A 15,665-nucleotide genomic window follows, 5' to 3' on the forward strand; every position below is an offset into this window, starting at 1 on the left:
TGAGGATCGTCCGGTACGTCGACGACTACTTGGTTCTATGCGAGCAGAAAAAAGAGGACACGGACACCCTAAAAGACAACACACTGACCACCTTTCAGAATAGCTGTCCAGGTCTCAAGTTCACATGGGAGCTTCCTGAGCACGGCGTCCTACGCTTCTTAGACATACGCCTTGAGTTCTCGCCGGGGCACCTATGTTGGACATACCAGCCTCGAGCAAAGAAGCAGTTTCTTCCTTTCAGCTCTAACCACTCTAAGACGGTCAAAAGAGGAATTGTGAGGGCAGCATTGCAATCTGCTCTAAAGAAGTCGTGTCCACACCAGATGAGCCAGGGCCTTCAGAGGCAAGTTGCTAGGCTTCAGGAAGCCGGATATCCTTTGGCGTTGCTCTGCAGCATAGCAGAAGACCTCGTGCTGCCGAAGAAGCTTGGCAGGGAAAAGGAAAGTGCCCCTGAAGCATCGACTCAAAGAAAGAAGTTTTCCGTTATTCCCTACGTTCATGGGCTGACCCACAATCTCAAAAAGATCGGGAAGAAGCACAACATCAAGATCATTCCCACGGCGCCAAACAAGGCGAAAAGCATGTGTGCGCGAGTGAATGGGCAGAAAAACAAATCCGATTGCCAAATCGGACACAGAACGAGGTATTCTCAGTGCTTTCAGGGCATCGTTTATCGTATCCCTCTTTTCTGCGGGAAGCATTACATAGGCCAAACCGGGAGATGCGTCAACGACAGAGCAAGAGAGCACGCAACAGCCATAGCAGGCAAGTCTGGCACCAACCTTGCGATACACTGCAGAGATTGCGAAACTTGCAAAAAACAAACAAGCCCTGCTGACCTTCACCACGTGCAGGTAGTGAAAAAGAGCAAAGACAAGCTGACAAGAGAAATCCTGGAAGCCTGGGCCATCCGTGAATCCGGAGAGCAATGCGTCAGCACGCCATCGGTTGGCCTATCGAAAAAAGAAGTGAGATATCTGTGCCGGGATGCAAGCAGTAATTGATAAGATATCATTCGAAGCACTGGCTGGTCTCTAAGTATAAATATGCGGCCTTTCCAATAAACGTTCAGTTGTCAGTGCAGCATCGTCCTCGTCTGTGTGTTTCTTCGATGTCTTCGTTTACTTTCCGCTGCCATTTATTCGTTCGAAAGCGAGAAAGAACGCGGAAGAGAGGGAACACACGAGACAGGACGGGCGCTGACTACCAGCTCTTTATTTTTCAAGATACTACTTGTCTAACGCCTTTTGTATTTGCGTTCCTACGAAATGTTTTCAATGGAGTTGCATCGAATACAGGGAACACCCTGTATATTGGAAATCTGGCACACGAGCTTTCCACGCGCTGCAAAGAGTCGCGATCTTTATACCAAGACATATACTGATACGCCTTTCACCATAACTACAGACTCGTATCAACTCACCCAGAATTTCTGAGGGCGCTTAAGTCTGCTTACGTGCAGGGATGCGAAAGCACAGAACTTTCTAGAACGCGAGTTTTTTTTCCACGGCGCGTGTAGCGATTGCAGTTTGTCTGTTTCTTTAATTTATATTTCTGGGTTATTTTTACTGTTATTACTTTTGTTTATTTTATTTTGTTAATAGTTTTACTTTCTATTTAATTATTTTTACTATTGATTTATCATTAACTAATTTATGACTATTTAATAATCACCAATTACTTAGTAATTGCTAAGAGTATATGGGTTATAGCAATTGCGAAATTGATGACGGCATAGTGTGACAGGTTTCGTGGACGGACGGATAACGATGAGCCTTAAACCGTGTCTCGACGCGTGCCCCTCTCTTCAGATCACGCGCGCCGAGCAACCCGTGAAGGTGCTGGAAGAGTGCGTCCGCCGCTGTCAGGAGGACCGGACCACGGCCGTGGCGCAGTGCCTGTCGTTCGACTTCATGCCGGGCCGCCGGAGGCCAGCGACCGCTGCCCAGGCGACGGGGTCGGCGCCCGTCGAGTTCGAGGAGTCCGTCTGCTACCTCTACTACGACCGGGCGTCGCCCGACGGAGGCGAGACCCTCGTGCGCCAAAACAACGCCTGGCACTTCAACGAAGTCTGCCTCTCCTGTGAGCGCTGCTTGCACGCTGGCTGTTCCGTCCTGTCGTTACGGCGCGCGACACGGAAACAAACAACGCAAACGCAGGCGAAAGAGTCAGGCGCATGCGCAGTAGGCTGTTCTGTCCTGTCGTTACGCCGCGCGACACGGAAACAAACAACGCAAACGCAGGCGAAAGAGTCAGGCGCATGCGCAGTAGGCTGTTCCGTCCTGTCATTACGGCGCGCGACTCGGAAACAAACAACGCAAACGCAGGCGAGTCAGGCGCATGCGCAGTAGGCTGTTCCTTCCTGTCGTTACGGCGCTCGACACGAAAACAACGCAAACGCAGACGAAAGAGCCAGGCGCATGCGCAGTAGGCTGTTCCGTCCTAGTCATAACGGCGCGCGACACGGAAACAAACAACGCAAACGCAGGCGAAAGAGTCAGGCGCATGCGCAGTAGGCTGTTCCGTCCTGTCGTTACGCCGCGCGACACGGAAACAAACAACGCAAACGCAGGCGAATGAGTCAGGCGCATGCGCAGTAGGCTGTTCCGTCCTGTCGTTACGCCGCGCGACACGGAAACAAACAACGCAAATGCAGGCGAGAGTCATGCGCATGCGCAGTAGGCTGTTCTGTCCTGTCGTTACGGAGCGCGATACGGAAACAAACAACGCAAATGCAGGCGAAAGAGTCAGGCGCATGCGCAGTAGGCTGTTCCGTCCTGTCGTTACGGCGCGCGACTCGGAAACAAACAACGCAAACGCAGGCGAAAGAGTCAGGCGCATGCGCAGTAGGCTGTCGCTTCCTGTCGTTACGGCGCTCGACACGAAAACAAACAACGCAAACGCAGACGAAAGAGCCAGGCGCATGCGCAGTAGGCTGTTTCGTCCTGTCATTACGGCGCGTGACTCGGAAACAACGCAAACGCAGGCGAAAGAGTCAGGCGCATGCGCAGTAGGCTGTTCCGTCCTGTCATAACGGCGCGCGACTCGGAAACAAACAACGCAAACGCAGGCGAAAGAAAGAGTCAGGCGCATGCGCAGTAGCTGGACGCACCCGGGCGCAGCGTCTGTATGCTTCTGGGGTATTGTGACGGAAGGTTATAAGGGCAAGCATAGAGCGATAGAGAGAGAGAGAGAGAGGGGGGGGGGGGGGGACAGAAAGGTGAAAGGAAATGCACGGAAGTTAACCAAGCAGTGACCGGTTGGTTGCCCTACACGTGAGGCGAGGAATGAAAGGAGCTAAAGAGAAAGATAGAGAAATGAAAACTTAGTTCACGCATAGAGATAGACAGATAGATAGACAAAGAGAGGAAAGCTTAGAGTTGAGGCGAAGAAGGCGTAATTAGAGCAGCAGTACGATCTACGGCGCTCAAAATCTATGAGAGACTGGAATGATCTGAAGGTAACCAAAAATTTGCCTTTGCCGCAGGTTTTTGCTTTTTAGTTCTCTGCATCCATTTTACACTTGAGAAAATATATAATTAACCAACTATTGCACAAGCGAGCAAACCCCATCGAAGCCGTAATGTCTCTCGTACTTGTATGCGTAATACGCTAAAACAAAAAAACAGCACTGTACCCACTAGGTTTGCGATTTCGTCCATTACATTAGCTGGTGCTTCTTAGCAGGAGCAAAGCGGTGCTTACACGAAAAAGCTCTTTGCGAATTAAGGTTCTCGCAAAACGGTGTTTTTAATTACGAAAATGTCCTTCTCCACCGAAAGAGTGCCTGTAACTTGTTTTTCCTTTTTGAACATTGACAATTCCTTGAGACATAACCATAGCGGTTCGAGGGAGTGTTATGGGGCCCCTTCACATCCTTTAGCGGGGTCCTACCCTCCTGCCTCTTCTGTCTAACGTGAAAATATATCTACATCATGCTGGGTGATTTTCTCGCCGTTCATTTATCTTACGCATTACTGACAAGAACGGTAGTGATGATTCTCGCTGCGTAACGTGTTCGTCGCCATTCGTCGGCAAATCGATTGTCGCGCCCTCACCGCTTTTCCACCGCGGTGCGTCGCGCGCTTGCAGCGACCAAGGTGATCACGGAGTGCTCCAGCCGTCTGTACGTGTTCGACCGGAGTCCCGGGTACCGGATGGAAGGCGCCGGCGACAAGGAGGTGTACGCCTCGAATCGCACCGAATGCGAAGACAAGTGCCTGTCCGAGATCGGCCTGGTGTGCCGGGCGGCCACCTACGACCGCGCCGCCCAGCTGTGCCGGCTCAGCCCCGAGACCAGGTACATGAACCCCAAGGGATACAAGCCGGACTCCAACGCCGAGTACGTCGAGAACCTCTGCCTGCCCAGTGAGTAGCCGCTTTACTGCGTTTGCTGGTAACAGTTCTTAACCCCTCTTCGACGGTGTAGGATGCCCTTAAAGGGACACTGAGGAGAAATTGAAGTTGGCTTGTATCCATAGAATACCAGCTCCTGATCACAAAAACGCCACTCTTCCTGAAAACAAAGCTCTTGTAATGTCAGTAAAACACTCTCCGGGGCATGTTGGTTCATAGCTAACAAGAGTAAAAGCGCAATAACACGACACAAAGAAGGAGGGAACCGACAGGACAGGCGCTAACTTGCAACACTTTACTGTCTTCATAAACCACCGCGTATATATCAACCACAGGGGGGGTAAAGACAGATAGGGGGGATCACAGTTGAAAGCACGTGCGTAGAAAACTCGAATGGCATAACAAGAACAGGAGATTCCGCAGATACTACCACAGGGGGGGTAAAGACAGATAGGGGGGATCACAGTTGAAAGCACGTGCGTAGAAAACTCGAATGGCATAACAAGAACAGGAGATTCCGCAGATACTCTGCGGAATCTCCTGTTCTTGTTATGCCATTCGAGTTTTCTACGCACGTGCTTTCAACTGTGATCCCCCCTATCTGTCTTTACCCCCCCTGTGGTTGATATATACGCGGTGGTTTATGAAGACAGTAAAGTGTTGCAAGTTAGCGCCTGTCCTGTCGGTTCCCTCCTTCTTTGTGTCGTGTTATTGCGCTTTTATTCTTGTTAACTCTTGTAATGTAGAAAATAGCAAGAACCAAAATACAGGTATCGCCGCCACAGGCCAATCTCGCAAGTACAAGCGTGATGTCTTCCTAGGACAAGAGGCGCCACCATGGAGGAATTTTCCTTAATGGACGTCACGAATCTCTGAGGCTTGCAAAGGGAGGTTGCGCACCGCAATCGCTACCTGCCAGAAATCACGGAGTCTCCGTTTACACGTTTCACGTCACTCCGTTCTGTGTCGTCATAAGAGCTCTCCGTGTCGTCATAAGAGTTCTCGAGTTTCAATCGGAGCGGCGGGATAAAATTTTTCAACTTCGAACCCAAATTTCTTTGAAATAAATGCATCTTTCGCTCCCGGACAAGCGTCAACAAAGCCATGAAATGCCGAACTATCAGATATTGCTAACAAAAAAATTTTGATAGGGTTCTCCTCAGTGTCCCTTTAAATTCATTCCTCCTCATTACCAGGAGCTGGGGACCGCGCCCAGTCACTGACGCTAAGCCAAGCGGCCTATAGCGCTTAAGAGGTACTTTAGTTTAGGCTAGTTGCTGCATAGCTTCTAGATGATGTCAGGACGGCGCGAAAAGAACGAGGACAAAAGAGGCACAAGAACTCTATTGGCACCTGTCCTGTTGTGTTCTTGTGCCTCTTTTGTCCTTGTTCTTTTCGCGCCGTCCTGACATCATCTAGAAGCTATAGCGCTTCATTGGCAACCTCTCGGTCAATATTTCTTTCTTAAGTAGCGTAAGGTGTCGAAGTGCAAATTTTGGATGTTCGAAGCCATGCGTCACCTGCTGGCAGCCAAGGAAACTAAAAGCGCTTTCTTGCATTGAAGCTCTTATGCCAGCCTTCAAGTTCTAAATCTCTATGCGGTAAGGAGAACGCTTGTTCTCATCTTCCAAGACCTATTTGATCTGGAGGGAAGCCGTAAGGGCTCTACTATACAAACAAGAAGCAAACCATGCAGCCTGGTTACATTTGGCAACGACTGTACACACAATGCACCATGATGCGTACAAGAAAAGGGGTACAAGTGACGTCATTACATGCGGTCAGCGTGATCATCCTTATCTTAATCAGCTGCCGCGGTGGCTCAGTGGTTATGGCGCTGGGCTGGTGACCCTAATGACGCGGGTTCGATCCCTGCTGCGGCGGTCGAATTTCGATGGAGGCGGAACTATAGAGGCCCGTGTACTGTGCGATATCCGTGCACGTTAAAGAACCCTCGGTGGTCGAAATTTCCGGAGTCCTTCACTACGGCGTCCCTCATAGCCTGACTCGCTTTGGGACGTTATTCACCCTCTCCCACTCTCCGCATCTCCCCTAAGCACCGCCACGTTTGCTGAATTTCCTCCATTCCCCTAACACTGTGCAAAGCTGAACCTTTGCGTTACTCGATGGTGACCGCACCGAAGTTTTCTTTTTAAGCTTTCAGACGCCAATGACCATTTGTGTTCAGAAGAAACATCTTTTCCTCGCATGTGTAGTGTATGGAGGCGTTTAGTCGGCGTGGTGAGTTCGTTATATCGTAACAGCTTCGTTCCATACAATTCGCAAATGCAAGTGCTTTAACATGGGCGGCGTTGGGCAATTGGGAAAAATATGAGAGGGATAGTTAGTTTTGGAGCTCGAAACATCGACTATTGATATCCTACTGGCATGCACAAAATTTTGGACACAATGCCGCAATTAGTAAGTAAATGTCACATCGAAAACACTAGGATTTGTCAGAAAAGCACACAGGGTATCGTGAGATCATGATTGTTTTTCTCAGATAGTGCAAAATGAACTGTTCGAAAACGCAGAGTGGAAAATGTGGACGAAAAACTCGCGTTACAAATTCGCCGACCGAATTCCATATGAAAAACGATGACAGGTAAACACCCAGGTAGACTTCACCAAAACATGGTTTTTTTTCTAAGTGACTAATAACGTCAAGTTCCTGTGACAGCCCACCGCGCACGTTTGGAAGGAGTACGCATCGAATATAATACGACAGAGCCGGTTCCAAAATACAACGAATTTTGGACGTCCTGTCGTTAGAACTGATTTCTGCAGTATTGCGTAGTCTGTCGTAGCGAGAGAACTGGCTCTGTCGTTACGACGGGAGACTGCTGAATACGACAGGAAATCCTGTTGTTACTACAAGAATTTCTGTTGTCAGGTCCCAAAATAGTGCACCAAAACCGGTTGTAACAACAGAAAATTTTATGTTGTGTTTTTGATAGGGAACGATGCATGCTGTATAGTACATGTCTGGTATGTGCGAGTGGTAACCATTTCGGGGAAAAGTTCATTGGCTACGACTCGTAAATCGTTACTCATAAACATCAACACTTGGAGCGCGATATAACGAGATACTTTTTTTGCTCCCAGCTGTGTTTGTCGAATGGTGCCTAGTAATAACGTGCAAGGCGCAAATAGCTTCAAATTGACAAAAAGAAAAGGGGTCCAAGTGGCGTCATTGCATGCGGTCAGCCTAATAATCCTAATCAGCCTAATCACTTAATGACTCACGTCACGATGTCGACCGCTGCGGCACGAACAACAAATTCATTCGTTTAATTGCGAGTTTTTTCGTTTAAAAATACTGGTTACCGTGCCGAACACGTGAGCAAATAACTGCAAGTCGACGTATTTAATCGAATGCACCGAATGAATTTAATACAGAGGAGTTTAGTTTATTGCAATAAAACGAATAAGATGGTGTAAGACAAGGGTTTTGCGAAGAAATACTCGCTGAACAATAGAGATGGGTTCAAAAATTGCTCTACAGTGGCATACAGCCCAAGAAGGAAGCGGCAAATCTCCTCAAATGAGGCACTCCAGCCAATGGCGTCGACCGATTTTCGTGTTGTTGCGGTTTATACGTGGTTAATCCCCTCTCACTGGTGATTAACCACATATCTATGGAGATTAAATACGGATAAACCGTGGAGTCACGAAAATCCTTCGCCGCCATTGACTGGAGGGCCTCCTTTGAGGGAGCATTTGGTGCTTCATTTTTGGCTTTTATCCGACTATAGTGACATGCTAGGAGAAACACCAGAGCGATACTGACTATCCAGCTCCCTGAATATATATAAAACTGAAGACCACCATCGCAAAAGGTTGCAAGTGTTATGCGCGTCTCCTACAAATGACGGCTCAAGACCGCATCCATGTTTGTCGAATTTTCCGACTAAAAATAGATATTTTCACTCTGGACGAGTGGCAGATAATTTCGAGACGACCGATTATTAGAGTGAATTGAGTGAATGGAACTGCTCAGACGAGTACATAACTCCTTTGGTAACGTGAGGGAGAGAGTGATAGAGGGACAGAAAGAGGGCAGATAAAGACCGAATGGGAAAGAGCTGGTCTCTCCAGCACCAGTTCTGTGTCTCAGGTATGGTGATAGAGGTGATAGAGAGAGGGCTTCCATGGAAAGATAAAGTTCCAGGGGGAGAGATCTGTTCGAATATCTACTAATAGACACCTTTAGCATACCGTGTACCGTGTTACCGTTAGCGTTACTGGAGTACCGGGAGCCCACCCACCGCCAATGCGCATGCGCAGATCTCCTTGGCGGCGCCAGATGGCGCCACGTACCCGGCAGCTGCACGCACTCATCCCGCATCGGCACCAATCAACGCGTGCTCACTGGCTGTGGGCGGGATCCCGGTACTCCGGTAACGCTAACGGTAGCACGCGTACACGGTATGCTAAAGGTGCCTAAAGACTGCTGGTAAGAGCAACAGTAGCAGTCCTGCAGTGATATCCGAACCTGGAGGCCGCCACGGGAATTGTACTGAGTAACAATTCGCAACTGCTTCAAATGGCGGCCAATAACTGTATCCGCGTTTAGCGCAGGCTGAAAGAGCCAGGTACAACTGCGTTGCAGCATTTACGGCTCATTGCATAGCAGGAATATCCACACGAAGCGGCGAGCCAAACTTCGTGATCTTTCTGGGCACTCAGCTACACAAAAACGCTAAAAACAGCAAAGGGTACGCGATGCCAGCGCGCCGGCAGTCACGCTTATATAGATGCATAAATTTAGCTCTGGGATCCCGCTCCCCAACGTTCCACTGCTCCCCCCCCCCCCCTCGATCTCTCGCCAGACACTCAAAAACAGGGCAGGGAGGCCCTTCACACCTGGTTGGCACTCTTGAAGAATTCAGCATACAAATACTTGCGACATTCTTCTCTTCGCATTGTGTGTGTTGTGCACAGCGCCGCATGTGGGCACAACACAAGTAAGATTGGGGGGGGGGGGGGGGTGCCAACCGGGTAAGTCTCCGTCAGCACTAACGAAGGTGGTGAGAGAGAAAGGAGAGGAGTGTCCGACAACGACAAAGATGGACCGTAAATCAGGGCTGAAGAGAGGGCACCGTGCTACCGTTGCCAGGACAATAAGCCGGGGGCCGTCACGAGCTAATTCCGGATGCGGTGGCTGAAAGAAAGCGAACCACAACATGCCCGAGAGTTTGAGACTCAGTCAAGAATTTTCGGCTCCGCTATACTTGTTAAAAGGTCACCACTAGAGAGCTCGGCAGTGGTTCACTGGAGCTGCCGCTGGAGATGCACGGTTGTAGAATCGAGTGCAGTCGCATCGTATTACCGACGAAACATGCGAGGTTTCCCGCTAGAACACATGACTTGCTCGCTTAACGACTATAATTATGAGAGAAAAATACAGGAAGTGGCTTTAGACGGACTTTGATGCTTCGCTTGGCACGGAAGCGTGAAAAATGAGCTTAGCTAGTTCGTTTAGAGCATAACCGCTGTCTCCCTTTACGTACGCCGCCTGCTATAGGCCATGATTCATGATTATGCGATATTAAGGATGCTCGGTTTTCTTCCCTGGTATTTAAGTGGCAGACTGCGACAGTGTCGTTCCTCTCTGCGCATCAGTGGTCACTACCGCGAATTCCATAACGCGACTAGCGGCTGTCAGATAATATTAGTAAAACGTGGTTCGGAGAAAGACCAGCAACTGCTCGCTGCTGTTACATCAGTTTTTTTCGACACTTACCGGTTGTAAATCTTTGGCTCCTTCGCGGAGTGGTCGGGACGCAAATAAGTCACCTTTGCTAGATCGCGACCTCTGTCTTTTGGACAGTCCAGCGTGGCTGATTTGTATAACAGTATTATAGAATAACGTAATAACAGTAATAACAATCTACGCATGATTTTGACATCTGAGTTGTGATCTCAGGTGAATTTAACGCACACAGGCAAGTGCATTAATAGTTGTTAAGATTGGGTTAATTGGTCATTAGCATGGTCTTGCATCGTTGCGATTTTGAAAAATTTCTACACAAAAAAGATGCCGCCACCGTCTAGAAGACGTTGAAGTAACGAGGGTTAGCTGTTTGGTTTATTAGAAATGATATGAATGAGATTAAAGTGAGGTACACCAACGGAAATACGAATTTGACATCTTGGATTTGTAAGCGACGTCACCAATCAATAACCAGTTGGGTATAACAGTGACGTCACCAATCAATCACCAGTTCGATATACTAATGACGTCACCGATCAATCACCAGTTGGGTTGCTATATCGATTTACTGTAGGGGCCGCCATCTTGAATTCCTCGGACTTAGAAAATGATTTGTAAGCGACGTCACCAATCAACAACCAGTTGGGCATAATAGTGACGTCACCAATCAATCACCAGTTGGGTTGCTATATCGATTTACTGTAGGGGCCGTCATCTTGAATTCCTCGGACTTAGAATATTTCACTCCCAAGGGGGCTGGTAGCATACCCCAAGAAATCGAGGAACGTGATGAGTAAGTGCTAACGCTCTTAAAAGGGAAACATGCGTAGAAAACGGATGTGCATTCGTGCTCTGTGCTGTTCTCGTTTTGTGTCGCTGTTTTTTAAAAGCTCAACAATGCAAGGCAAATAAGTACACTCGATAAAAAAAAATTCGCCGCAATCAAAATGCCTTCCTTAGGCTATGTTTCCTTTCTATGCTACAGTCATACAACTCAAGAACGAAATGGCTTTTCCCCTTCAAAGGACCCCCTTCCAGCCAATGGCGTCGGCCGATTCTCATGACCCTGTTAGCGCGACAATGCAGGCAGTGGCAGATGAAAGGGGTTGGAAGGGCCCTCCCTGCATTGTCGCACCGCTCCCTCAATTGTCACGCTAGCAGGGTCATGACAATCGGCCGACGCCATTGGCTGGAAGAGGTTATTTTGACTGGGAAAAGCCGCTTGGTTCTTGAGTTGCATTCAAGTATTGCTTGTTGGCGCTACATTCACCTGAAATAACTATACATGTTTCCAATTAGTTGCGAATTTCTAGTGACGTGTAAAAAATTAAACATACGTGTATGATAGGCATAGTTGTTTGTGCCGGCTGGTATTTTTCACTTTGCATGCGTAAAGGTGATGGTAAGGCGCTAATGGAAAGCATGTCTAGCAGGTATGGCGCGTATAGACTATCTTACGCTCTGGGCAGGTTTATGCTTACAGCGCCTCCTCCATGGCCTCCGATATGTGCTATGTTAGTTTAGGCAGACCCCTGCCTGGCGACTTCACTTTCTTTTCCTGTCGTTCTTACACTACTTCCAGACTCGCTTCTGCTCTTGAAAGGTTATCGCAGACGCTTGTGTGGTAAACTAATGTAGATTTTATACTGCCTGTCAAAAAAAGAAGAGCCATACGTGCTATCGGTAACTTCGAGATGTCTGAAAGCTGTGCGCACTACGTAAATTTTTTTCATAATAAACGTACGAGAAGTTTACCGCCAAAAGTGGTCGGATAGCGTATTGCTTTTGAAACAAAAGAGCACACAAAAAAGTACCTATGAATTAAGGCAGAATAATGTAACCAAGCACAGATTTCGAATGAAGTTCTGGTATCAGAGATTAAGCTGTTTAATGCCGGATTTATTAAATCATTACCCAATCATTCAGCGTCTATTGAACAATGCTCCTTCACAACGTAAAGTTGGGGAAATATTGAAAAAACTGTTTTAAGAGGAACATTTGAGCACTGCAATAATCAAGAAATCTGCTTTCAGGTTTCTGGTGACTGTATGTGCTACTGTAGTAACATTTAAGCGTTATTTTTGTCACCATACGTTACAAGTAGCGCTTATATACTAAATTTCATTTTACGGCCCTAGTTAGCCTTGCTTTACGTAATTTCTTTTTTCCCCTTAAATTAGTTCTATTTGTAATAAGACATTTATGCTGTTCTGATCTGTGCTTGAGTGTCAACCGCTGTTTTTCCCAAAGTCTAGTGCAACCTGGTCAGACATTTTTTTACAGTTAATCACGTCAATCAAGGCATTGGTCCTGTAATATTATCCTGAATAAAGTACAAATACAATACTTCGCACGCCCTCTTCAGGCTACACACAGTCGCACAGCATCACAGCAACAGCAACAACGACCACAATATTAATAATAGCAATACTAGAGCGTTTATTACCATAGTGATGATCCTGTAAGGTTGTAGAAAAAACCGGGAGGTCGACGGCTTGACAAAACCGTAGACTACTGCACTGATAACTTTACAGCAAACAAAAACAAACCAATAGTAAATGAAGAAACCGCAATGAGAACAATTACATGTGCACGAATAGTTTATAAGCATGAAAATATATATCCCCATATACACATCGCTAAAAAGCTGCAAACCACAATGAAGGCAGCTGATAGAATGGTATAGCTTCTTGAAGTGACCAATAATACCCCATATTAACTCGCTTAACTAACAATGCCGACGGACAATAACAGACGGCTGAGCTCTCTCTGAATGCAGCTTGCTAAAGACATATTCTGCTTGCGACACAACGGCATTATTCAAACACTCAGACATCGTTTCATTTTTATTTGCTTAACCGATTGTTTTGAGTTCGTTAACAAAGTTGAACCGGTTTGAGGTCGCGACGCAACGCACTACCACGCCTGTTCATACGCGGCAACTATGATATTTGTGCAAGACAAAGCAGCCAATCAATGAATGCCTCTCTTCCTCTAAGCTCCGTGACGGGAGAGAGGAGAGCAGCTTTCAGATGTAGCGGCGAGATGGCGCCACATGTCTCGGATGCTTCTATGCTGTCGTTTTGGATAGTTCTGGCATTTAGACTGCCGGAATCTTCCGTGATCCCAGAATTGCGCCACCTTATGTGAAACAAAACTGCTCTAAGAAAATCCCCCCCCCCCCTCCCCAGTGTCGAAAGTTTTGGACGCTTTTTTAGTTGTTTTGGCTACTGCAGTTCAGTGCACTTGCAGCGACAGGCTTTCCAGGGGTTTAGGGGGTTTACTGATGTGCTAGCTGTGCTAGTATAGTAATAGTAGCACTATATGCGTGAGAGAGAAAGCTAGTGGAAATTAGCGCTTCAAAATCACGTGACCATACTCTTCACCGATTCAATTAGGCAGGGTCGTGTCCGCCTCCCGATCGACGAGAAGGGAGGAATTTGGATTGCATCTTGTTTCCAGGCCCGAGACTGGGCTCTTTTCGAAGAGCGGTGGTCGCTTCTTAACCACCGATGGGGTGAAAAGTCAAGCTCTTTTCTATGTTTTCTACATCGTCCATGTATATTGTGGTATTGATTCGGATGACTTGCTTTATATCCCATCACAAAAAAATCAAGAAGACCTAAGGCAGGCTAGACTGCTTTCGAAAGGGGGGCGTATATCCTCAGGTATATCCTGAGGCGAAACGTATATCCTCCGGTATAAGTCCACACTGAGTGCGGACAAAGCACCTACTGCTTTCTGTCCACGTAGCGTAAAAAGAAATGCTCTTATCTCAGATGCCGTCTTATAACGGAGGAGGAAGATAAACACGACAGCACTCTTATCTCTTGCGCCATATTAAGAGCAGGTAGAAGGCTAGGCAGGACAGCGCTCACGAGGGTGGAAGAGACGGACCACCCTCACAACTTCTCGGCCAAAGTGTGCGTGTCTCACCGCATCGCGTATGCGGCCACGCTTCGGTCTCTTAAGTGGCTGGGCACGCTCGGAGTTTATCTCGCTCAATCTTCGTCTTCCAGCGACTGTTGATTCGTCGTATAGGCGGCCAGTCACAGCAGCAGTTGGCGTGAAATACTACGTAGCTCAATTATCATAGGTGGTAGAAACACATCTCAAAGCAGGACGAAAAAAAATAATCGAGAGGCGATGTGGGATGCTAGACAGCGAGGTGCCAGACATTTAATGCTTATTTCTATAGTGAGTTCCTAATCCTAGAGAGGAGGCGGAAGAGGACGAGTGAACATTGTCTTGGGCATCCTCGGATTGTTTAGAAATATACTCGGACTACACCCCTGACGCTGCCTTTCGGTAGCTGCTGTATACACACACATGTTGCCCGGAATTTTATGCGAGTCATGTTGTACTCTAAATTCGCCAGATTTCCCTGGCTGACTTGCAGGATTGTTACCATGTACATCTTCGAGCAGGTGCCTCTTTACAAAAGAACCGCTTCGCTCTCGCGGCGTCGCTATTATTTGATACCTTCCGCTATACGCGGTTCCTCTGACGGCATGAGGTGAGCGTACACCTTTAAAGAATCACTGCTCAATGTGGCGCTTGTGGTCTGCGGAGGGCTTGGCACTGTAGAAGAAACGAGCTCAGCAACAAAGTCTGTAGCCCTCGTAGTAGTCTTTCGTCGTAGACGTCTCGGCTGACGGGGCCAAACTGAGAGGAAATAGGCGTTGACACATTCTGTTCTTTAGTCTATTTCGTCTATACAGTTCTTACTCCCCTCCTCTCCTCCCCCTCTCCTCATGTGCATGCACACTTACACACGCACACGTGAACCGCTGCTTTGGTTCCGTGGTGAGGGTGTTCGGCTGCTGAGCGCGAGGTGACGATATCGAATCCCAGGCTACGGTGGCCGCACTTCGATAGAGGCGAATGCAAACACATGGCGGAGTTCTGCTCAACATCTGTGCGCGTTACAGAACCACTCCAGGTTGAATAAATTAATCCGGAGCCCTCCAGCCTCATAGCACGTATAAGGCTTCGGGACATTAGCCCCCGCATACCATACCATACCATACCCCGCTACGCCACACCATACCTTATCATGCTACACTATGTCATACCATATCATACCTAACATGTCCTACCACGCTATAGCGCGCCACACCATACCATGATCTACTATGCTATACCATATATACCATACCACGCCATACCATACGTTACCAAGCTGTACCACACGATGCTGTACTGTGCCGTACCATGCCATGCCATATATACCATGCCATGCCGTGAATACCATACCGCGCCATACCATGCCATACAATTATACCATACCACGCCATATCATGTATGCCAACCGCACCACGCTATACCATGCCAAACTGTATATACCATACCATGCATACCGTACCACGACACACCATACCTTCCAAACCATACCACACCATACCGTGCCATACCATGTATACCATACCACGCCACACCATACCATCCAAGCCATATCATACCATTCCATACCATATATGCCATACCATGTCGTACCATGCATACCATACCACTCCACTCCATACCATGCCGTGCCATGGCCATACCATGCCCACATCAGGACTCCCTAGGCACAGAGACATGAGCGCGCGTT

General features: G+C 47.9%; 1 protein-coding gene across 2 annotated transcripts in view; it reads left to right on the forward strand.

The window, feature by feature from the left end:
* nompA (no mechanoreceptor potential A) overlaps positions 1-15,665 on the forward strand; it is a 98,425-nt gene that overhangs the window by 48,327 nt on the left and 34,433 nt on the right. For both annotated transcript variants that reach the window (XM_077643902.1, XM_077643903.1), the window contains exons 4-5: positions 1,812-2,082; positions 4,093-4,368. In XM_077643902.1, coding sequence (XP_077500028.1) covers positions 1,812-2,082; positions 4,093-4,368 — 547 coding nt within the window. The remainder of the gene's footprint in view (positions 1-1,811; positions 2,083-4,092; positions 4,369-15,665) is intronic.

The sequence above is a fragment of the Amblyomma americanum genome, chromosome 11 (genome assembly GCF_052857255.1).
Source record: "Amblyomma americanum isolate KBUSLIRL-KWMA chromosome 11, ASM5285725v1, whole genome shotgun sequence".
In the NCBI taxonomy this organism is placed as follows: Eukaryota; Metazoa; Arthropoda; class Arachnida; order Ixodida; family Ixodidae; genus Amblyomma; species Amblyomma americanum.